The sequence below is a fragment of the Oncorhynchus kisutch genome, linkage group LG17, assembly GCF_002021735.2.
Source record: "Oncorhynchus kisutch isolate 150728-3 linkage group LG17, Okis_V2, whole genome shotgun sequence".
NCBI lineage: Eukaryota > Metazoa > Chordata > Actinopteri > Salmoniformes > Salmonidae > Oncorhynchus > Oncorhynchus kisutch.
In genome coordinates, this window is record NC_034190.2 from 52045034 (window position 1) to 52070158 (window position 25125).

The 25125-nt window shown below is 46.4% G+C and overlaps 1 protein-coding gene across 2 annotated transcripts; it reads left to right on the plus strand.

Moving 5' to 3' along the window:
• Positions 1-604: 604 nt before the first annotated feature.
• On the plus strand, positions 605-24828 carry LOC109907874 (polycomb group protein ASXL1-like). Of its 2 annotated transcripts, XM_020506135.2 has the most exons (12): positions 605-1146; positions 10666-10749; positions 11074-11193; positions 11350-11509; positions 12842-12972; positions 13130-13214; positions 16901-17023; positions 17983-18149; positions 18387-18483; positions 20066-20171; positions 20332-21298; positions 21612-24828. In XM_020506135.2, exons 1-12 carry the CDS (start codon positions 1090-1092, stop codon positions 24327-24329), a joined length of 4815 nt encoding a protein of 1604 aa, XP_020361724.1. In that variant the 5' UTR covers positions 605-1089; the 3' UTR covers positions 24330-24828. The 2 variants fall into 2 exon arrangements, with proteins under 2 accessions (XP_020361724.1, XP_020361725.1); XM_020506136.2 differs by lacking the exon at positions 16901-17023.
• The last annotated feature ends 297 nt before the right edge of the window (positions 24829-25125 follow it).

Genomic DNA, 25125 nt, shown 5'->3' on the forward strand with positions numbered 1-25125 from the left:
CATTAGTTGCATTAGTTGTGGAGTAAGTTTGCATAGCCTACTGTTCAAGTTTTTGTAATTTTCTTCTATAACGTATAGCTTCCAACTATATCACCATGTCAATCTCACAAACTCTGTCCAGGTTTGCATTCATAGCTCCATCCACAAATGTGGTGACATTTCCTTAGCCCCATACCTCAGTTTACAAAACAATGTGTCAGGTTCAGGCTGTTGTAATTACAGGTTATACCTATTTTATTAAGGTGAATATATGTATGTTTTAATGTGGATGTTCTCTGTGTGACTTCGTTTTGGGACACGGACAATCATTATTATCAGTACTCTATGCATTATAGACTATACTCAGGTATCAGAACGCATTTGTTGTAAACACTGCAGCAGTATGTTCCCTTATGGTATGTAATGTGAGTAGCCTATGCGTACAATTTTGGAATTGACGTAATTTTGTATCGAAACGTGGTATCTGATTTTAGATTCTTCCATATTTTAATTCAGGTAGATCTCTGGCAGGTTACATGTTGACGCCATTGTGGCTCATTTTGCAGATACTAGAGCCACAATGTCTTGTTCTCCGTCATTTCCTTCCCACTAGCGTTGGTTTGTAGCAGAGTGGCTACATAGAGAGGGGGTGGGGAGAGTTGTTTTGTGTTGCGTTCCTGCAGTGTGTTTGACCCTTGACCTCGTTGTTGTGTTCTCTCCGCCTTGCATTCCAAAGTGAGGTTTTCCTGCAGCAGATGTAGCTTCAACAGACGAGAGGCGCTCGTAGCTGCTAGGGTTCGCTCGTTACTGCGCTCCCCGTACGTGTTTACTAGATAGCTTCTCATGAGCCTTCTGTCACGTTACAGTGCACTAGACTAGAACAACAATAGTTTATATAAATGAATTAGCTCAACAAGGGACGTGCCTACCGAGCACAGGACGAGCGAGAAAACGAGCAACTGCGTGGTGGGAAGGCTAAGTTAGCGAAACGGAGAGAAACCGCTCAGCTAACGTAGCTTGCTAGTTCGGCGTTTCCTGACCCATTGAAGCTATCGCAACTGCTGCTGGAGGAGCAACTGAGAGAGGATAGCTAGCTACTAGAGGGAGGAAATGAAGGACAAACAGAAGAGAAAGAAGGAACGCACGTGGGCTGAGGCGGCTCGCATGGTAATATACTACTAATTATTAGTTGTAATTGTGTAATGTACTGACAGCCCCTGTGCGACAGGGTAGACGAACAACTGTCGGCAACCGAACAAAGATTGAACCGAGTCTGGTTGGCACTGCACGCAGCCCGCTAACGCTAGCTGGCAGGAGTGCTCCAGCATTAAATTGCCAACATGTTAACAATGGAATAAATACATGCATTGAGCCCGTAATAACGAAATACCGTTTTTTATTCTCTTGATTTGCCATTCCGCGTGTGGCTGTGGCTAAACGAACCCTCATTGTTGACAGGCGCATAGCTAGCTGGCTAACGTTAGGGGGTACGTCTGCCTTCCCGTTTGACCCTTTGTTTGCTAGCTAGCATAACTCACTGTATTAGCAACTTAACGTTAGCCAGACTACCACCATTTATTGAACATGTAACTACATATACATTTCCTAGTTAACCACCAAAACTGTTTCCCAGCTGACGTTAATTACACTAACGTTAGCTCTTCGTATTTTTTAACACATTTAGCCAGGCCCCTCTGTGGCTGGAGTCAACAAGGGTCAGGGGGGCATAACGTTAACGTTACCACCCCCAGTTTAGCTAATGTTAGCTCGCTAGGTGGCAGCTAGCTACGACCATATAAAGATTTATAGAGCCGTCTTTATGTAGCCATCACCATAGTTTTTGGATAGCTAACCTGGTGCATGCGTGCAAATGTTTTTATGTAGCCATGTTGATAAATCAGCCAGATAAGAAGTAGCTTGTAGGCTACCGTAATAGTATAGAAATCATGGTTGTGTTCTTGTGTACTGCAAGTCCTCAATGCTGCTTTTCGACTGTAACACCAGTGTTACACTAGTGTATACACCTCTATGTTATACTAGGGAAATTATATCCCTAGCTAGTGCTGAAAGTGAGGTTATGTGACGAGCAGCAACAACCTCTGCATAATCAAAACAGTTGTGAGAATGTGTTAAAGTTCAGTCAGATCTACCAGAGCCATGGACCAATGAGACACAGGTTCCCGGACCATAGATAGAAACAGAAAAGTCTGAGCCTTTTGGGTAAACAATGTGTGGAAATGCACCACAGTGTGTTTCTATGGTTGGTGCTATCTGGGATGTTTGGGACGTCCTTACCTGACCTTAACCCGTACTTCACCATTTAAAAATCTAGATTTGTCTGACATTTTTCGGCCGTGGTTTCATCTGATACATACACACTATTCTCTGTGCTTTGTAGAGGGGTCTAAATAGCTAGGTCTACTAAATGAGGCAAATAAAGTAATTGAGAGAGAGAGAGGTTCATGTCATGCCACTCGGAATTGACTTTATGCTGAGCAGCATGATCAGGCCCCTACATTAGTTATGCAGAGCCCTAACAGTATATATTTACTGCTATAAACAGTCTGCATCTGGCAAAGTCCATTCATTTCAATGGGAGGCAGTCCACTCTTCTGTAACTGCCAGACGAGGCTGCGTTGCATAGCCGAGAGCTGCCCAGTGTCACGAGCCTACCATACGAGCTAAATCACTTAGCTCGTTTCGAGGCAAGTAACACTGAAACATGCGTGAGAGCCTCAGCTGTCCTGGAAGACTGTGATCACGCTCTCCACAGCTGATGTGACTAAGACCTTTTAAACAGGTCAACATTCACAAGGCCGCTGGGCCAGACGGATTACCAGGACATGTACTCCGAGCATGCGCTGACCAAACGTCTTCACTGACATTTTCAACCTCTCCCTGTCTGAGTCTGTAATACCAACATGTTTCAAGCAGACCACCATAGTCCCTGTCCACAAGAACACTAAGGTAACCTGCCTAAATGACTACCAACCTGTAGCACTCACGTCTGTTCCCATGAAATGCTTTGAAGGGCTGGTCATGGCTCACACCAACACCATTATCCCAGAAACCCTAGACCCACTCCAATTTTCATACTGCACCAACAGATCCACAGATGATGCTATCTCTATTGCACTCTACACTGCCCATTCCCACCTGGACAAAAGGAACACCTACATTGGGGCAAAAAAAGTATTTAGTCAGCCACCAATTGTGCAAGTTCTCCCACTTAAAAAGATGAGAGAGGCCTGTAATTTTCATCATAGGTACACTTCAACCATGACAGACAAAATGAGGGGGGAAAAATCCAGAAAATCACATTGTAGGATTTTTTAAATGAATTTATTTGCAAATTATGGTGGAAAATAAGTATTTGGTCAATAATGAAAGTTTCTCAATACTTTGTTATATACCCTTTGTGGGCAATGACAGAGGTCAAACGTTTTCTGTAAGTCTTCACAAGGTTTTCACACACTGTTGCTGGTATTTTGTCCCATTCCTCCATGCATATCTCCTCTAGAGCAGTGATGTTTTGGGGCTGTTGCTGGGCAACACAGACTTTCAACTCCCTCCAACGATTTTCTATGGGGTTGAGATCTGGAGACTGGCAAGGCCACTCCAGGACCTTGAAATGCTTCTTACGAAGTCACTCCTTCGTTGCCCGGGCGGTGTGTTTGGGATCATTGTCATGCTGAAAGACCCAGCCACGTTTCATCTTCAATGCCCTTGCTGATGGAAGGAGGTTTTCACTTAAAATCTCACGATACATGGCCCCATTCATTCTTTCCTTTACACGGATCAGTCATCCTGGTTCCTTTGCAGAAAAACAGCCCCAAAGCATGATGTTTTCACCCCCCATGCTTCACAGTAGGTATGGTGTTCTTTGGATGCAGCTCAGCATTCTTTGTCCTCCAAACACATTGAGTTGAGTTTTTACCAAAAAGTAATATTTTGGTTTCATCTGACCATATGACATTCTCCCAATCTTCTTCTGGATCATCCAAATGCTCTCTAGCAAACTTCAGACGGGCCTGGACATGTACTGGCTTAAGCAGGGGGACACGTCTGGCACTGCAGGATTTGAGTCCCTGGCGGCGTAGTGTGTTACTGATGGTAAGCTTTGTTACTTTGGTCCCAGCTCTCTGCAGGTCATTCACTAGGTCCCCCCGTGTGGTTCTGGGATTTTTGCTCACCGTTCTTGTGATCATTTTGACCCCATGGGGTGAGATCTTGCGTGGAGCCCCGGATCGAGGGAGATTATCAGTGGTCTTGTATGTCTTCCATTTCCTAATATTTGCTCCCACAGTTGATTTCTTCAAACCAAGCTGCTTACCTATTGCAGATTCAGTCTTCCCAGCCTGGTGCAGGTCTACAATTTTGTTTCTGGTGTCCTTTGACAGCTCTTTGGTTTTGGCCATAGTGGAGTTTGGAGTGTGACTGTTTGAGGTTGTGGACAGGTGTCTATTATACGGATAAGAAGTTCAAACAGGTGCCATTAATACAGGTAACGGGTGGAGGACAGAGGAGCCTCTTAAAGAAGAATTTACAGGTCTGTGAGAGCCAGAAATCTTGCTTGTTTGTAGGGGACCAAATACTTATTTTCCACCATAATTTGCAAATAAATTCATAAAAAATCCTACAATGTGATTTTCTAGATTTTTTTTTCTCATTTTGTCTGTCATAGTTGAAGTGTACCTATGATAAATTACAGGCCTCATCTTTTTAAGTGGGAGAACTTGCACAATTGGTGGCTGACTAAATACTTTTTTTGCCCCACTGTATGTGGGAATGCTATTCATTAACTACAGCTCAGTGTTCAACACCATAGTGCCCTCAGAGCTCATCATTAGGCTAAGGGCCCTGGGACTAAACACCTCCCACTGCAACTGGATCCTGGACTTCATGACAACACATCCGCCACGCTGATCCTCAACACGGGCCCCTCAGGGGTGCGTGCTTAGTCCCCTCCTGTACTTCCTGTTCACCCATGACTGCACGGCCAGGCACGACTCTAACACCATCATTAAGTTTGCTGATGACACAACAGTGGTAGGCCTGATCACCGACAACAATGAGACCGCTTATAGGGAGGAGGTCGGAGACCTGATGAGTTTTGACTACAGGAAAGGGAGGACCGAGCACGCCCCCCCCACTCTCATCGAAGGGCTGTAGTGGAGCAGGTTGAGAGCTTAAGGGATTTTCTTAAATGCATTTTTGGTTAAGGGCTTGTAAGTAAGCATTTCACTAAGGTCTACACCTGTTTTATTCGACAAATACAATTTGATATTATCATTGTTGCTTCTTGAGGATCTTGAACTGGATGCAGTTAATGACTCATTTAATTTTATTCAGTTCACAATGCTATAAATCCTACCATGTTTTATATTGTACATGCATACTGCAGATGCGTTATAGCTCATTTCTCCTTCCTTAATATGGGTGTGGAAGTTCCTTAGATGCACAGGCCTGCATTTTAGGATGTGGCTCTGTTCAGTTGCCAGACCCTATTTTACGGTTTTCTGCCTATCTGCATCCCTGCACGCCATGGAAGTGCTACAAAGCTCTGTGCCATTTTTGGTTTTGACTGTGCAGAGAATGCATGTATTTATAAGCTAAGGCCCATATGTCACTGCCGGTCCTTTTGGAGAATGTGTAGCTTTTGGGAGCATAAACAATATTTATAGACTGAGACTAATAACAGGAATCCAGTGTGTTCTGAATCTTGTGCTAACTCCTAGGGAGTTTTTCCTAGCTTCTACACCTGCATTGCTTGCTGTTTGGGGTTTTAAGGCTGGGTTTCTGTACAGCACTTTGAGATATCAGCTGATGTACGAAGGGCTATATAAATACATTTGATTTGATTTGTGCTATGCCATGCTAGGTTTGTGTGTAAAATAAGCATGTTCAAACTAAGGACTTCTGTCATTTGCTGAGGCATACAGAAATGACTGACCAATTAGTGTCACAAGACATACAGAGGCTGGAAACACACACATTGCACGCTCACACATTCAGGTAGATAGGCAGTGGACACATGGTTTTATCTTCAACAAGATAGGGGCACACACTTTACCAGTTATATATATATATATATATATATTTATATTTATTATTATTTTTTTTTCTCCACAGATTGCAGAGTACCCTGATAAGTCTAACTTATTGACCATCTGGTTCCTCAGGGACAGTTCTATTTTTACATTTTCTTCTGGGACAAGGACAAGATAAATGTTACATTGATTGCCACATGTCGTAGCATTCTGTTATTCACCAACGACTCACCTAATCATGGAGCATACTGTTTCTCTATTGGGATCTGCATCTTTAGGGTGCATGCATGGTTGGTGGAGTGCTTGGAGGCTTTGTCTGCTTGTCTCTCCCTGACCAAAATACCCTTCCTCTCCATTCCATTTCCTGCTTGTATGTCCTTGGATTCATTTGAAGCAGCGCTCTACTACCCAGTCTGTATTATGTATTGTTCCTTCTCATGCATCCTGTCATGGCGACACACGGAGAGACGCTGGATCGATCTCACAACCCCAACCACCTATCTGTCTCTGGTCTTTTCATCTTCAGCATTGCAATTAATCAATAATTCACTGTATTTTTAAGTGAGTGGAGATGGCTGTTAAACCACAGGTTACTAGGCTATGTAGTGATGTCACTTTAGAAAAAATATTAAGCTACATCGCCTGATAGATATGAATTGGTTCACCTAGAGTGATGGACCTAGTTATGGGTTTGTGTTGTGTACTATTTCTGTCTTAGTGTATTGCTTCAATTTCCCCTTTCTGCTGACAAAGCTTGAGTGGTTAACTCATGTGTTTTAAGCATTTTAATAAATACTTTTTTTTATATATATTTTTTTACCTTGGTCAACCGATAGTCGTCTGTTCTTTTTGGTCAACATATTTATATGCGCATCTTTCCATATATAGATACATCCGGTGTCTTAGTCAAATCAACTAGCAGTGCGCTTAACTATTTCAAACACCGAGCTTGTCTGATGCTTTAAGACTCACATGACTAGAGGAAGTCCGACCGCAATTGATTTGATTGTGTTGGACCGGACTCAGACTTGCTGTGTAAAAACAAATATAGAATAATTTAAAAATAAGAAAGACTGCAAGCAACTGTGACTAGCACCCGTTGTCTCCCTCTCATCCCTGCTGCAGCGACCACCACAGAACATCAACAGTGTATCACGCTGTCTGTGTTGCTGAAGATGCAGCATAATTACAGCCATTTCTGACTGAAAAGTTCTGTTACCAAATCATTTGTTTGGGAAAAACATTCCAGAATTCCTCAACCCTGAGTGTGACATGTATGCATTGCATGCATGTGACCAATAGGGCCTGACTTATAGCATATCATAATCACACCAATAAATTGGTTATAACAAACTCTGAACACCGTAACACATGTGACTGCAAAATTAATGCAGAGAATGTGACAAACTCGAAGCGGGAATGTTTACTGGTTGCTCAGGAGGTAAAGAGGAAGGATGGTGTGGAATAAATTTGACTTGTGGAAAATATAAAATAATAATAATTATTCAGACCCTTTACTCAGTACTTTGTCGAATCGACTTTGGCAGTGATTAGAGCCTAGAGTCTTTTGGAGTATGACGCTACAAGCTTGTCACACATGTATTTGGAGTTTCTCCCATTCTTCTCTGTAGATCCTCAAGCTCTGTCAGGTTGGATGGGGACCGTCGCTGCACAGCTATTTTCAGGTCTCTCCAAAGATGTCCGATCAGGTTCAAGTCCGGGCACTCAAGGACATTCAGAGACTTGTCCCGAAGCCACTCATGCATTGTCTCGTTGGACGTTGAAACTTGCTCTGGAGCAGGTTTTCATCATGGATCTCTCTGCACTTTGCTCTGTTAATCTTTCCCTCAATTCTGACTAGTCTCCCCAGTCCCTGCTGCCGAAAAACGTCCCTACAGCATGATGCTTCCAACACCATGCTTCACCGGAGGGATAGTGCCAGGTTTCCTTCAGACACGATGCTTGGCATTCAGGCCAATCTTGGTTTCTCATGGTCTGAGAGTATTTAAATGCCTTTAGGCAAACTCCAAGCGGGCTGTCATGCACCTTTTACTGAGGAGTGGCTTCCGTCTGGCCATTCTACCATAAAGGCCTGATTGGTGGAATGCTGCAGAGATGGTTGTTTTTCTGGAATGTTCTCCCATTGCCACAGAGTAAGTCTGGAGCTCTGTCAGAGTGACCATTGGGTTCTTGTTCCCCTCCCTAAAGGCCCTTCTCCCCCGATTGCTCAGTTGGGCCGGGCAGCTAGCTCTAGGAAGAGTCTTGGTGGTTCTAAACTTCTTCCATTTAAGAATGATGGAGGCCACTGTGTTCTTGGCGACCTTTCAATGCTGCAGAAATGTTTTGGTACCCGTTCCCAGGTCTGTGCCTTGACACAATCCTTTCTCGGATCTCTACGCACAATTCCTTCAACCTCATTGCTTGGTTTTTGCTCTGACGTGCGCTGTCAACTGTGGGACCTTATATAGACAGGTGTGTGTGCCTTTCCAAATCATGTCCAATCAATTGAATTTACCACAGGTGGACTCCCAAGTTGTAGAAACATTTCGAGGATGATCAATGGAAACAGGATGCACCTGAGCTCAATTTCGAGTCTCATAGCAAAGGGTCTGAATACTTATGTAAATAAGCTATCTGTTTTTATTTGTAATACATTTGCAAAAATTTCTGAACCTTTTTGCTTTGTCATTATGGGTTATTGTGTGTAGATTGAGGAAAAAATATTTAATACATTTTAGATTAAGGCTGTAATGTGGCAAAGTCGAGGGGTCTGAATACTTTCTGAATGCGCTGTATATGGATGATTTATAAAGCCAGGCACATTTTAACTTAGGCTGTAAGTTGGTTTCCTCATCACTTCTTAGACAATTAAGACGGGCTGTTTTCTCGTCTCCTAACGCCGCTGCTGCCTCCATGTCATTGTTCTCCACACCATTATGCTGTTTAGCTTTGCTATTATGCACATGGCAACATGGTCTAGGAAAAGGCAATCCGCTATCCAACGCGGGACAAAGCGCGTTTGTTAAATAATTTTTTCCCCCATTAGTGTTGCACCATTGTTCTTATGTTATTTAACCATATACACTACAGTTCAAAAGTTGGGGGTCACTTAGAAATGTCCTTGTTTTCCATGAAAACATACATGAAATAAGTTGCAAAATGAATAGGAAATATAGTCAATATGTTGACGAGGTTATGAATAAAAACATTTTTTAAATTGAAATAATTGTTCTTCAAACTTTAAACTTTTGTCAAAGAATCCTCCATTTGCAGCAATTACTGCCTTGCAGACCTTTGGCATTCTAGTTGTCAATTTGTTGAGGTAATCTGAAGAGATTTCACCCCATGCTTCCTGAAGCACCTCCCACAAGTTGGATTGGCTTGATGGGCACTTATGTACCATATGGTCAAGCTACTCCCACAACAGCTCAATAGGGTTGAGATCCGGTGACTGTGCTTGCCACTCCATTATAGACAGAATACCAGCTGACTGCTTCTTCCCTAAATAGTTCTTGCATAGTTTGAAGCTGTGCTTTGGGCCATTGTCCTATTGAAGGAGGGAATTGGCTCCAATTAAGTGCCGTCCACAGGGTATGCCATGGTGTTGCAAAATGGAGTGATAGATCCATTTTACCCTGTACATATCTCCCACTTTACCACCAAAGCACCCTCAGACCATCACATTGCCTCCGCCATGCTTGACAGATGGTGGCAAGCATCTTTTCATTTTTTCTGCGTCTCACGAATGTTCTTCTTTGTGATCCAAGCACCTCAAACTTAGATTTGTCTGTCCATAACACTTTTTTCCAATCTTCCTCTGTCCAGTGTCTGTTCTTTTGCCCGTCTTAATCTTTTATTTTTATTGGCCGGTCTGAGATATGGCTTTTTCTTTGCAACGCTGCCTAGAAGGCCAGCATCCCGAAGTCGACTCTTCACTGTTGACGTTGAGACTGGTGTTTTGCAGGTACTATTTAATGAAGCTGCCAGTAGACACTCTAACCCACAAATGCTGATGCTCCAGATACTCAACTAGTCGAAAGAAGGCCAGTTTTATTGCTTCTTTATCAAAACAACAGGTTTCGGCTGTGCTAACATAATTGCAAAAGGGTTTTCTAATGATCAATTAGCCTTTTTAAAAATGATAAACTTTGATTTGCTAACACAACGTGCCTCTACACCTATAGATATTCCATAAAAATCAGCCGTTTTCAGCTACAGATGTCATTTACAACATTAACAATGTCTACACTATTTCTGATAAATTGTTTATTTTAATAGACAAAAAATGAGCTTTTCTTTCCAAAACAAGCACATTTCTTAGTGACCCAACTTCTGAACGGTAGTGTACAATTTCAGTAATGTCATAGAGTGATGGACTGTGCCATCCCCACGGCCTCCACAATGATTCAGTCCACTCAGACAACGTTATTTGCAAAATATTTTTACTACTGCTCGACTAAAGAAATCTCGGTCGACCAACAGCCCATCGACTAAACAATCGACCAGTCGAATAAATGGTCAGTCCTAGTACACACGCAACCAACCGTGAGCGACGCTAACAGCTATTTTCGAGAGCTACTCTCAAATGTTCTGTGTGCTCTAACATGTTCATTACTTAGTGTATTATATTTTTCAGGTTCTAGAGAACTTCTCTGATGCCCCCATGACGCCCAAGCAGATCCTGCATGTTATCCAGACCAAAGGACTCAAGGAAATGAGGTCAACAACCACACACACCCACACCTTTTAATTAACGCACATCTCTACTGTAATATGTAACATATGTACAATAATAATATCACTCGTTTTATGTAAAATAACTAACTCATTTTGTCAATTTCACCATTCCCCCATGATCTCTACCTGGCCGGATACACAATGTGTTCCACAAAAACAGGAGGTGAGATGGCACAATAACAAACAAAAAAATATTATCTATTTTTTTTTTTTTGTGCGGTCTCTTTGCATACCATAGTATTACCTTGCAAGTTCACAGTTTTTGTCTGCTTCTCACACTCATCTCCTCTGCTCTTCTCTGTCCATAAGTGGCACGGCCCCTCTGGCCTGTCTGGTGACCATGCTGCACTCCCAGGTGAGGGGGGACCGAGTAAAGAACAGCATCTTCTTCAAGCTTCCTGGCAGGATGAGTCTGTTCACTTTAAAGGTATGGGACAAGCCCACTCCATTCACCAAATCTCTTGAACATGCGCGCACACAACTCTTATCCCTACCCCTTATAAACGTCATACAAACCTCTACCTAAAATGCACATGCACACACGTTTCTGATAGGAGTCACTTTTCTGACTCTCCCTCTGCAGAAGAACGCTCTGCAGTGGACCAAGAGTTCGACAGAGGCGGAGACAGCGGACACCACCACACAGGCTACTGCTTCCACTGCAACAGCAGGGCCAACGGAAGGGGGGGAGCAAGAGAGCTGTGACTCCATGGAAACGATTGCGGCCAGCGGAGAGAATGACGGTGTGTATGTAAATTAGTGTTAGAGTTTACATTACTTACCTCTAGTGCTGTCACAATACCAGAATTTTATTTTAGGGCTTACTTTTACCATAGCCTATACATAATCCAATAAGCATTATCAGCTGTAGCCCAACTGATGCAGCATAATGGCTAAATAAATAGGCTGAAGCACAGGATTGCATATATGCATACCCCATTGGGCAAATCATATTAGCTGGATCCCAAACTCTAAACATGATCTTGTTACTAGTTAGCAACGTATTGATGACATTAATGTCCCCATAAACACAGTGAATTTAATGTAGGCGTCTGTTAGAATTGTCCAGTGTTACATTTAGCCCCAGTCTCTCCTATGCACTCACTGTGAATCAAGGAGCGCTAGCACGCTGAACCGTGCTGATGTACTCCGTTTTAAAACTGTGCTGTTTGCGCTCATTTTTAGGAGTTGTAGTAGCGATCGAAAGCTGGGATTCCCTTTTTATAAACAAAGGCTATCAAAACTTCTTTCAAATGCGTTTTCCCCACGATTGCATTAAACAACAAGCTGACTAGGTAAATAGGTCAACTATTCCACTATGAGGTTATCTGATTTGCTGTTCGTTACTCGTCTTGTTCAGGCAAATTACTAGACTGACTTAATCCTCTTGTCAGTGTACAACATGAGACACATTTGACAGAAGAACCGAAAGTAAAACATTGGAGTTATGGACCATTTTTCAAGTTTGGTTACAACGTGCAACCTGACTCTCTGCCCATTTTCTCAACCACTGTTTACTGTTTATCCACCTTTTTGTTTTTACCACTACATCCCTGGTCTTTATTAAGCACAAAAATCAAATGCTATTTAATTACTGTGACTGGTCTGTTCAAAGGTGCTTTCGAAACAACACCGGAATATGTATTGTGATACAGGCGGAAGGAGCATGCCCACGAGAGGGCTTTTTGAACAAAAACTGGTTATCGGAGACAGGTTTTTTCCCTCCCTAAGCATGTGTTCGTTGCCAGGGTTACAGGCACACATGACACTGCCATCCCTGGCCTAGATCTGTGTGTTTGTCTGTGCACTTTATTTTTTAAGAGAAGCATTTATTGTTTATTTGTATGGGAGCTGCTGTTTATGCGAGTCTTTGAATGCATGGCTGATAAATTCTAGATGATAAACGCACCATCACCAATTGTGGTAACAGAAACCGAAACGTGCAGTGTGAAAAGCCTTCTAGTCAGTGTATGTGATCCATGGACCATTTGTCATCAACTATGCCAGTTGGAACCCAGTAAAGAGTAACAATTTTGATATGACCATACCCTTCTCTGCCCCCCCCACACACACAGCGTCAGTAGATGAGAGCTCATCCAGTGCGTCCTGCTCCACAGAGCCCCAGACCAGGCTGAGTAGGTCTGGAGTCTCTGGACAGGTGCGCTCCGAGGCCCAGGCACAGACCCGACTAAGCCGATCCAGACAGGTATGCTTTACCCCCCCACTCCCTCTGAAGAGGTTTTGGATATGATGTATAAGAAATAATTGCATATTGAAGATCCCCTTTATCTCTGACTTCGTGATAACATCAGTCTTAGCATTCTATTACCTCTCACCATGTCCCCTGCTCTCCTTTGCTGCAGTCGGGCAGACAGAGGAAGAAGGCTGTGATGATGCCGCGCGTGGTCCTCACTCCACTCAAGGTCAATGGTGACCACGTCCCATCAGGTTAGCACTGCTCTCTACTAGCCCCTTTGCTACCCTAACCCCATCTCTCTGTGCCCACACACACACTTCCTGGGCAGCAAATTGTGGTAGCATTACACACCAACAGCTTTTGAGTCCTATTCCTACGGTGGTCTTGGACCATTTCGCACCCAGCATTGGCCTCTGCTCCTTTTGCGAGTCTTGTCATTTATATGTTGCCTATTTACTGTTGCAGCAGCATTCTTAGACAGTAACCTCTGAGCTCTGTTTTCTCATTAGTACAGTCTATGGGAAGAGTGTAGAAATGGCTGGTGTGTTGACAAATGTCACCACAGCACCACCAAAAGATGACCTGTGTGCTCTAGTGTTGGGCCATTTTACAATTGGATCGACTATCAAAGATGTTTGACAGCCATCGTTGATCTTGATGTCACAAATGATGGGTTGAATTTGAGCCTGGCGGTGGACAAGAGCGCAGCGCAGTGAACACACAGCAGGGTGACCTGCCAAATGGTCCATTCCCTATTTTCCATAGCATAAATGTTCAATACATATGTGGTAGTTAAACTATTAACATATTGCGAGAGAACAATGCAAATTGTAGAAAGAGCGGAGAGCACCAAAGCAGCGCATAATGTCAGATGGGGCATTATCAGGTGTGCACCTTTGCACACATGTTGATTTTGTACATCTACACCGGATGTGATCCAGACACGCAGGTTGAATTATCAAAAGGAACTCTGAATCAACTATGTTAATTTTAGGAGACAGGTCGAAACACATGAAACATTTAGCTAGCTTGCTGTTGCTAGCTCATTTGTCCTGGGATATAACCATTGGGTTGTTATTTAATCTGAAATGCATAAGGTCCTTTTTCCCCCTGGGTCTTTGTAGAATTTTGAGTTTCACAAAATTGTATGTTCTCTTCTCCAAAAATTAATCCACAGATAAGGGAAACATAGTTTGTTTCTAGTAATCTCTTCGCCTTCAGTAGAAGTAGTTGTCTTCTTCTGTGGACTTTTATGTCGATTGGCAACCGACTTTAAGGTGCATTACCACCGACTGGAGTGTGGACCTCAGTTCATCTTTCCTATAACATTCTTTATAACACTTGAATGAACATGGCGTGCGTTTTTAAACGAATAAACCTATTAGGATATGCCTGTACAAATCCTAAATATAGACCTACATGTTAAAAAATAAATCAAAGTAGCCTGAACGAAATACTAAAAAAAAAAGCAAAAATGTTCTGTTTTTTGGATAAGATGCATCTGGATTTTAATATAGGCTACATTTTTTAACTGAAATGAAGTACCATTAGGTTTAGTTGTTTTTTACCATGTCTCAAGCCTACCTAAAGGTTTCTGGCAATGTTTACCTTTTCTAGTGAACTCAGAACTCAGGTTTGTGGTCTGTCCGTTTTTTGTATAATCTTTTTGCATATGCTGCAAGGGACTTTGTCAGGTCTGCTGGCTCACCTTTATCATTCAGCCTGAAATCGAAGAACTTCGAACATCGGTGTCGACATGCTTTTCTTTCCCACCAAGTCACCATATGTTTTTTTTCTCCGGATTTAGCTTAAGCTATACTTATGAAATCCGGTCACTTTTTTTTATTGTCGGAAAGTATCCTTATTGAAGAAAGTACACTTGATATGCTATAATTAAGCAACAAGGCCTGAGGTGTGTGTGTGTGTGTATATATATATATATATATATATATATATATATATATATATATATATATATATATATATATATATATATATATATATATATATATATATATATATATACTGCTCAAAAAATAAAGGGAACACTAAAATAACACATCCTAGATCTGAATGAATGAAATATTCTTATTAAATACTTTTTTCTTTACATAGTTGAATGTGCTGAAAACAAAATCACACAAATTATAAATGGAAATCAAATTTATCAACCCATGGCAGTCTGGATTTGGAGTCACGCTCAAAATTAAAGTGGAAAACCACACTACAGGCTGATCCAACTTTGATGTAATGTCCTTATAACAAGTCAAAATGAGGCTCAGTAGTGTGTGTGGCCTCCACGTGCCTGTATGACCTCCCTACAACGCCTGACTAAAGCATCCGATAACTCCTGGACAGTCTGTGGTGCAACGTGGCGTTGGTGGATGGAGCGAGACATGATGTCCCAGATGTGCTCAATTGGATTCAGGTCTGGGGAACGGGCAGGCCAGTCCATAGCATCAATGCATTCCTCTTACAGGAACTGCTGACATACTCCAGTCACTTGAGGCCTAGCATTGTCTTGCATTAGGAGGAACCCAGGGCCAACCGCACCAGCATATGGTCTCACAAGGGGTCTGAGGATCTCATCTCGGTAACTAATGGCAGTCAGGCTACCTCTGGCGAGCACATGGAGGGCTGTGCGGCCCCCCAAAGAAATGCCACCCCACACCATGACTGACCCACCGCCAAACCGGTCATGCTGGAGGATGTTGCAGGCAGCAGAACGTTCTCCGCGCCGTCTCCAGACTCTGTCACGTCTGTCACTCAGTGTGAACCTGCTTTCAACTGTGAAGATCACAGGGTGCCAGTGGCGAATTTGCCAATCTTTGTGTTCTCTGGAAAATGCCAAAGAGTCAACGTCAACACTGCTGCGAAACTTTCTGAACATTGCAGATAGAATTACTTGGTTATTATACCACTGCTATTTCTAAGGGCTGTTACTCATGACCCAACTCAGAGTGCCTGGACACAACCCTTAGCCGCTGTATATTGGCCATATATCACAAATCCCAGAGGTGCCTTATTGCTATTATAAACTGGTTACCAATGTAATTAGAGCAGTAAAAATATATGTTTTGTCATCCATGTAGTATACAGTCTGATATACCACGGCTGTCAGCCAATCACCATTCAGGGCTCGACCCACCCAGTTTATAATATAATTATTTTTTAAGGGTAGGCTAATATAACTGATATCTATGTATTTTTATGGACAAGAGAATCACCTACCAATTTGAAAATTATTCTGCAGCCTAGACTAGATAAAATAATTAGGCCTCGCAATCGGTCCTTAATATTGTGTTCTCTTTTCCGTGCGCAAAATAATGTGCGATCAAATCGTAGATCAACGATGTTTGGATGGGACGATGTGTCATTCCAGACATCGCCCAACCCTAGTGAGCTGCTCATGTTTGACCGTACTCCTTATGTGTGCACCCAGAGTATTTCTCTCATTCTGAGGTGCCCCAGAAAATCCTCCCTTGTGGTTCTGTCCGTCTCTGCGTGCAGAATAACCTTTCCTTGCACTCACTGTCTGAGTGCAACTTCCAATACCTTCCTTCTTTCTGTGTGTACCTGGAATATCAGTCCCTCCCTCCTGCCTTACATTTAGCTGCCCAGTAAACCTGATTTGCTCTGTATGAGAGAGGGTGAGGTGAGCACTTTCTCAGATGTCTGCTGCACCCCCCCCCTCCTCTCTGTGTTTGTGGGCCTGGGTAACTGCTCCTCTTGCTTTGTTATGTGCTGCTCACCCCCCCCAACCCCCCCCCACCCCACCCCCATCCCACCCGTGCTATTGGCTCTGCTGTCCCCCCTTTTGGATTGTCTGCCTGATCTGCCCTCCCCCGCTTGTATAAAAAAAATCCCCCCCCCCCCTTTACACACGTGACGGGAGTGTCTCACCAGGCTCCCCCTCCTCCCCACCTCTCCCCCTCAGGAGCAGCGGGGAGGCGCAGGGAAGGCTCTAGGGGGGGTCCAGGCCCCACGCTCCGTGCCCGCCCTGAACTGGCTAGCTGGAAACGCCCCCAGCACTTCAAGAGCATTCGTGGCCACCACTCAGGTACAGGGGTTAGACCCGGGTATAATCACCCCCAACCAACATCCCCCTCAGTAACCACGAAAACGCCAAACCCCCCTCTCCCCCCCAGTCTACCCAATTATCAAACCCTAAACAATTAGCAACCCCAAAATCCCCTGGATTTGTGGAAGCTTAGTCTGTTGCACTGTGGTTGAATTCAACAGTGTCTTTCTCTCTTCATTGACTGTCCCATTTTTATTTAGTCCAATTCAGCGGGGAGGGGGACGGGCTCAGCTGTGAAGCAGTTGTTTCCCTCCCATCATTGTTCAGGACATCTTTGGCAGAGAGATATGCCTGATGGACCTGAACTGTAAACAACTTGACAAATCTTTCTTATGACTTGAATTTAGCTATCACAAAGGAAAAGGCCAAACATCATAGTCTAGATATAGCACACGATCTGTAGAACTATTAGATGTATATAGACGTTGCGCAGGTCAGCTGTCTACAAATGTTTATTTATTTTATTTGACCTTTTATTTAACCAGGTAGGCAAGTTGAGAACAAGTTCTCATTTACAATTGCGACCTGGCCAAGATAAAGCAAAGCAGTTCGACACATACAACAACACAAATAAGCACCAAACGTGGACAGGGTGATTTGGTAGCTAACTAATGGTACACTGGTCTCTAACATTGTCAGGATTGCATTGGTCGCTAATGCTAACAGGCAGTGCTTTGCAGGTTGCTAACTGAATGCCAGGGTCGGCTAGCTATCCCAACACTAGCCATCCGGCCAGGACTTACTTAACCGCTCACTGACTGACAGCTGTTGTGGTTGTGTTGGCTGCTAAGCTAAACACCTACTGTGCTGCTGCTGGCTGGCAATGGAATGGCCACGCTGTGCTTGCTGTTAGTCGAATTAATGTGTTTAAACCCAGGGTTGGATAGCATTAGCCACTTGCTAACCCGTGCAGGCCTATGGGTTGTGTTTGTCTGCAGGTCCCATGAAGAGGAGCCGAGGTGGGGTGGAGGTGGACTTTGAGACGCCTGGCTCAATCCTGGTCAACACAAACATCAGGGCCCTCATCAACATGCGCACCTTCTCTGCCTTCCCAGCGCAGTACCAACAGCAACTCCTGCAGCTCCTCCCTGAAGTCGACCGCCAGGTGAGTGCGCACGCTCAGAATTGATCATTATACTCATAGTTTATAACTGATAGTTTATAAACTGGGACACTTTTCCCTGGAATAAAAAGCTTTTTCAATGGAGATTCCCTATTGGAGCGTGCCTTTTAGTCCAGCCCATAACGTCTCGTCATTTCTGTGCCATATTGTTTTTGGTATTTCTCTGTACAACAACGTCTGGAATGTAACCCAGTATGTTCTGTCTTCCCTCTTCTCTAGGTGGGACCTGACGGTCTGGCTCGCCTCAGTAACTCGGCTCTCAACAATGAATTCTTCACTCACGCCTCCCAGAGCTGGAAGGAAAGGCTCGCTGAGGGTTAGTACCTAACTGTAGTTAGTTATAATGTGATTGAGGGGGTTAGTGACTGGCTGCACATATAGTGAACACCTTCCCTTCAGGGTTTAATTGGCTAACAATTTATTTGGCCAGGACTATTTCCAGGTATTTTTTTCAGATATAACACGGTTACAATAATAACTCAAATCAAATTGTATTGGTCACATACACATGGTTAGCAGATGTTATTGCATGTGTAGTAAAATGCTTGTGCTTCTAGCTCCGACAGTGCAGTAATCTAACAATTCCACAATTACTACCTAATACACACAAATCTAAGTAAAGGGATGAAATATATACATATAAATATATGGATGACCGAGTGGCGTAGGCAAGATGGAATAGATGGTATAAAATACAGTATATACATATGGGATGAGTAATGCAAGATATGTAAAGATTATTAAAGTGACTAGGGATCTATTTATTAAAGTGGCCAATGATTTCAAGTCTGTATGTAGCAGCAGCCTCTTTGTTTGCTAGTGATGGCTATTTAACAGTCTGGTAGTCTTGAATAGAAGCTATTTTTCAGTCTCTCGGTCCCAGCGTTGATGCACTTGTACTGACCTTGCCTTCTGGATGGTAGCAGGGTGAACAGGCAGTGGCTCGGGTGGCTGTTGTCCTTGATGATCTTTTTGGCCTTCCTGTGACAATAGATGCTGTAGGTGTCCTGAATACCGCACCACCCTCTGAAGAGCCCTGTGGTTGTGGGCGGTGCATTTGCCGTACCAGGCGGTGATACAGCCCAACAAGATGCTCTCAATTTTGCATCTGTAAAAGTCTGAGGGTTTTAGGTGACAAGCCAAATTTCTTCAGCCTCCTGAGGTGCTCCACTGCTGTCCTGTTGATGTGGATAGGGGGGTGTTCCCTTTGCTGTTTCCTGAAGTCCACGATCATCTCGTTTTGTTGACGTTGAGTGAGAGGTTGCTTCCCTAACACCACACTCCGAGTGCCCTCCCCTCCTCCCTATAGGCTGTCTCGTTGTTTGTGATCAAGCCTACTACTGTTGTCTGCAAACTTGATGATTGAGTTGTGCATGGCCATGCAGTCATAGGTGAACAGGGAGTACAGGAGGGGGCTAAGCACACACTCTTGTGGGGCCCCAGTGTTGAGGATCGATGAAGTGGAGATGTTGTTTCCTACCATCACCACCTGGGGGCGCCCCGTCTGGAAGTCCAGGATCCAATTGTACAGGGCGGGATTGAGACCCAGTGCCTCAAGCTTAATGATGAACTTGGAGGGTACTATGGTGTTCAATGCTGAGCTGTAGTCAATGAACAGCTTTCTTACATAGGTATTCCTCTTGTCCAGATGGGATAGGGCAGTGTGATGGTGATTGCATAGTCTGTGGACGTATTGGGGCGGTATGCAAACTGAAGTGGGTCTAGGGTGGCAGGTAACTCTCTTGGGAAACCAGAAAGTGCCCATTGATACTACAACATAGCTTCCGAGTAAATGCCAGGGGAAACAATCAGTCAATACACAAATTCATGTATTATTTAAAACACTATAGCCAGATATCTGTGGATTAATCTTGTCCAATATTGTTTGACCTACTCAGGGGAGTTCACCCACGAGATGCAGGTGCGATTTCGCCAGGAGATGGAGAAAGAGAAGAAAGTGGAGGCATGGAAGGAGAAGTTCTTTGAGGAGTACCACGGTCAAAAGTAAGTCTCCTGAACACACCTCGTCACATCAGTATTTTTTTAAGCTCGCTCTTATTCCGTGGACCATTTAGAAAATTACTTTCATTATTTCAATTGGGTGAAAGTGTCTTTTATAAATGGTATATACTCTGTGCACTAACGTTGTGATCTATGGCTGCAGGTCTGGCCTGACCCGGGAAGAGTCTCTGAAGTTGACAATGAGTGAAGAGGCCGATGCTGCCGCCAGCGTCCTGGAGAGTGAGGTGGCATCTGTGGCTGCAGGAACGCCCAAGCGCCGTGGTGTGGGCAGGCGGCGGCGGGACGGCAGGATGAGACGGCGAACGCGTGCAGACATGAGACGCAGGGCGCGGCGCACCCTCTGCAAGACCAACTCCCCCGCCATGCAGACCCCCGAGCAGCCGGAGGGCACACTCACTCTAGACGCTGTTGCCTCTGTCTCCGCGCCCTCGCCTGTCCCAGAGGCCACCATGGTGCAGGGAGAGGTGGTGCTACAGGCCGAATCTGGACTGGAGACCCCGGCCCAGTCTGCCTCCCTAGAGCCCACACCCTGCCCTTCCCCTGTGCCCACGCTCCTGTCTGTGACCGTGCCTGAGCCCACCCCGACCCCCAGCCCCAGCCCTGCATCCGTCAGTGCCATCGACGAGCCTGAAGTCACTGCCCGCCTGCTCCCCGAAGAGCTTGCACCTGCCATCGCCTCAACTTCTCCCTCCTCCTCGTCGTCCTCCTCCTCCTCGTCCTCCTCCCCTTCCTCCTCTCCCTCCTCAACCTCAGAGAGGCAGGGGGCGTTCACCGCCGGCTTGGACTCTTCTTCCTCTTCCTCCTCCTCCACGGCCGCCGCCACTGCCGACCCACTAGACGATGGGGCCTCTGTGGTCACCTCGGTCACGGGGGGAACGGCAACCAGCAGCCAGGAGAGCAGCCCTGCAGCCAGCCCCACCCCCACTGCCGCCACCTCCACCCAGACCAAGGAGCAGAAGAGGAGGCCAGACGAGACCCAGGCCTTCTCCAGCTTCCCCGAGAAGAGGCCGCGAATAGAAGATCGTCAGTCCTTTCGTACCACAATCGACGGGGTCCACACGGAAAAGCCGCAGCCGACAGCAGAGGAGCCCAAGGTCCCACCTATCCGGGTATGAAGTCACCATTTGTAATTGTAAGTCTTTATTGTGACTAGTGGTGCAGTGGCAGGCACCCCATTTCCTAAGACCTGGAGTCCACAATCTGTAAAGTAAGTTTGATTATTTTGTGATTTCTGTCTCCACAAAACATTTCAAATCAACTTGGCAAAGACCAAGTTCTTTCTCTGAAGATGGTAAATCAATAGAGATGATTGACTCTGGGTTTCGGTGTGAGAATATTAGCCAAGCAATGCATGCTAATATCCTGTATATGGCCTTGGTAAATTCCATATTTGACATGCTCTCCTTCTCTCTATCCCTCCAGATTCAACTCTCCAGAATCAAACCGCCCTGGGTTAAAGGGCCGCCAACCTACCAGATCTGTCCCCGCATTGTGCCCCCCGGCGAGGGCTTGCGGCGCGCGGGGACGGGGGCGCGCACCCTGGCGGACATCAAAGCTCGTGCCCAGCAGGCCCGGGCCCAGCGCGAGGCCGCTGCTGCTGTTGCAGCCACTGGGGACGGGCCAGGGCCCGGCGGGGGCAGGGCTGGTTCTGGGCTACCGGATCGCAGCAGTGGAAGACGAACTCGAGAGCACCCAGGACCCGTCGAGCCCGGAGGAGGAGGAGGAGCAGGAGGCGTGGAGGAGCAGGGATCGCCTGCGGGCTCTCATCCGCCTGGAACACAACTACAGCTGTCCAATGTAGAGCCTTCCTCTACCCCCACCCCCCACACAGCTGCCTCATCCCCCTCCCTGTCTACCTCCTCCAACCCCTCCCTGTCCTCTTCAGAGCCCCCGCAGACCCCCACTCCACCCCTACCCGCCCAGGAGGAGCGGCTGGGGGAGCTGAGTGGGGAGGAAGGGGCTACACTAACACCACCACCAGTCAAATGCACCACCAATGGACTCTCGGACAAGGCAGCGCTGCTGAAGCCTGAGACTGTGTCCAGCCACCTCCAAGGGCAAAGCGAGGGGGCCGACTGTGACAGGACAACAACCCAAAGCGGTCCCTTGGCACCCACCTCCATCCCAGATTCTCTGCCCAGGTTCGGGGCCCAGGGAGTGGATGTGATCAGGTCCCTGGCCGGCACCGAGCAGGCCAGGGGGGGAGGAGGGGGTGTCATCCAGCATGGTTCCCACCACGTGGGTCCACAGGAGAACCCCCCCACCCCGGCTAGAGAGGGCCGCATCCAGGGCGAAAGGCAGCAGTCGGAGCCCCCTGGGAGGGAGAGAGAGAGAGCCTCTCTCCCTCGTCTCCCACCCTCAGTCAGAGAGGACGACGCAGGGCATCACAGCGACTCCACGGAGACGGCCTCCGACTGTGAGAACGAGAGCCAGGAGGAGGAGCCCCACCTGAGCACATGGCGCCACCACCTGCCCGCTCAGCGCAACGGCAACATCCAGCACCTCCAAAGGCTGTCTCAGAAGGCCCATGGCCAGCCTGTGATCTGCAGTCCCCCTTCACAGCAGAACCAGCAGCCGGTCATCCAGGCCCATGTGTCCAACCAGCACGGCCAGACGGTCATCCAGCCCTGCTTCCCCAACGGCCTGCCCAGCCAGAGTCTCATGCAGCCGGGACAAAATCCGCAGCAGCCTGGACGCACTCCCCACCCAGACCAACAAGCTATCACTGCGCCACACCCCAAAGCCCAGAGGGGGCACAAAACAGATACCATCGAAGACTACAAAGCATCTAGCCGTTGCTTGGCTGATGAGGACTGTAGGTTGGGGCTGAATCCCTCTCCCACCGCTAGCTGCAAGAGGCTCCCTAGTTCAGCCCGGCCTGTGTCTACAGTGGAGGCCAACAACCCTCTGGTCACCCAGCTGCTCCAAGGCAGCCTCCCGCTGGAGAAAGTCCTGCCGCAGACGCACTCGGCTAGCAAGCTGGAGATCAACCGCCTGCCAGAGGGGCTTCAGTCAGGCCCCCAGTCCCAGCTCAGCCGGCAGCAGCAGACCAGGAACCCAGGCACTCGCTTCAGGGGCCCCCCAGAGTCTGGTACAATGGAGTCGCTGGTCCCTGAGTTGTCCTCTCAGAACCAGCAGAAGTCCCCTGCTGGCCGAGGAGGCTCCCCTGGAGCAGGCAGGAGCTTTGCGTCCTCTCCCCCAGGCATAGTACCCTCCCGCATGGCCTGCCTGTTGGAGGAGGCCTCCTCTCGGGCCACGGCCATGCAGCAGTATCTCTCCCAGCAGCCAGCTGGTGCCGTTCCTCCCGGGGCCGTGCCCGTCATTACTTCCCTCTCTTCTTCGTCCTCTTCCTCCAGACGCAACTCCCAGGAGTCGGCCGTCATCAGAGAGTCTCCGGAGAGGCACCACAACTTCACCCAGCCGCGGGCCACCCCGGACGCCCCATCGCCCCCGCACAGCAACCTCGGCCTCTCTGACGTTGTCCCCACCGTCAAGATCAACTGGCACCCTTCCAAACCCCACCCCCCACACCAACAGCAGCATTCGCCCGTGAAGAGCGAGGTCACCTCCCGGCCCTCTTGCCAAACTCTTGCCAAAACCTCCCCCTCTGGCCCCATGGCAGGCGGCGGGCCAGGTGTGGTGGTCACCAAAAAGGAGGCAGTGAACTCTATGGACGGTTACCTGACTGGAGGAGGGATAGGAGGAGGAGGGGCTATGGAGGGACTGCTGAACATGGAGATGTCCTTAGCCCGCATGGCTAAGAAGGAGGCGCAGAGCAAAGCTCAGTACTCCTCATCTTCCCCCTCCTCCCTCCCTTTCCAGCTCTACGGAAAGCTGCCTAAGCAGGGTGGCGTGGCGTCGCCCGGTTTCAGCTACACGGCCAATGTGTCTGTGGTGGACGGCAGCGGCTTCTCGAGGAGCATCGCTGACGGCGTCCTGCAGCTTCGTCAGCGCCACAGCGCTAGCCAAAGCGCCACACTCAGCATCCAGGCGTTCGCCGACAGCGCCGCTGAGGAAGTGGCCCTCAAGTGCTCGTGCCGCCTCAAGGCCATGATCATGTGCCAGGGCTGCGGGGCCTTCTGCCACGACGACTGCATCGGCCCCTCCAAACTGTGTGTCTCCTGTCTGGTGGTCAGATAGGAGCTTTCTCTGACGTTATCACGGTGTTGGTGGTTTGATGTTATATGCTGTGCCACCTTCAGCATACCTGCTCCATGTATAAACTGTTAACTAACCTAACACACCCCGAACTTGAGAGAAACAAGGGTGTGGGACTTCAGGCTTTGACATGTACATAACCCTTGGAAGTGTTGCCTTGTATTATAAAATCGGTATGTATTTTTTGTTGCATATTTTTTCTAATGCTGTTATGTTGATGTAATTATTATTTTGTTATAATTATTAATATTGTGAATTTATTTGGCACGGTTGATTGTAAATTGTGCCTTTTTTTAATTCTTTCCTCAAAAAATTTACCTCATCTTATCTTGACACACCTGTCAGCAGTTCAGTGTGAAAATGGTGGCCGTTATTGTTTGTTTTCCTCTGGCCCTGCATGGAGGGCTTAGAGGGGGATTTGTTCTCGTCTCTTTCTTGCAAAGAAATATTTTTTTAATCATTAAAGCGAGCATAAATTACATTGTTCCGTTTTTTTGTAAGTGCTTTCATTCCATTTTTCCCTGCACAAAATCAGGTCTACTCTGCAGCTAAGCACAGTATTCAAAATGAATAACTTAGATTGAGCAGTCTGGTGTTAAGCAATGACACTCATTTTGGATTTTCTGGCAGTATAGTTCAACTTACAACTTTTGTCACACGTAGATATTTATTCTAAATGCACTTTTTTTTTTTCTCGATTAACAATTTGACATGTAGAACTGAACAGCAAGACACATTTGGACCCGTCAAGTGCTGGATAAGTTTGGCACTGAGAACG

Coding starts and splice junctions, on each gene's coding strand:
- LOC109907874 (XM_020506135.2), top strand. CDS start 1,090: ATGAAGGACAAACAGAAGAGAAAGAAGGAACGCACGTGGGCTGAGGCG. Junction 13,215..16,900: donor TGGTGACCACGTCCCATCAG/GTTAGCACTGCT, acceptor TCTCCCCCTCAG/GAGCAGCGGGGAGGCGCAGG. Junction 21,299..21,611: donor CCAAGGTCCCACCTATCCGG/GTATGAAGTCAC, acceptor CTATCCCTCCAG/ATTCAACTCTCCAGAATCAA.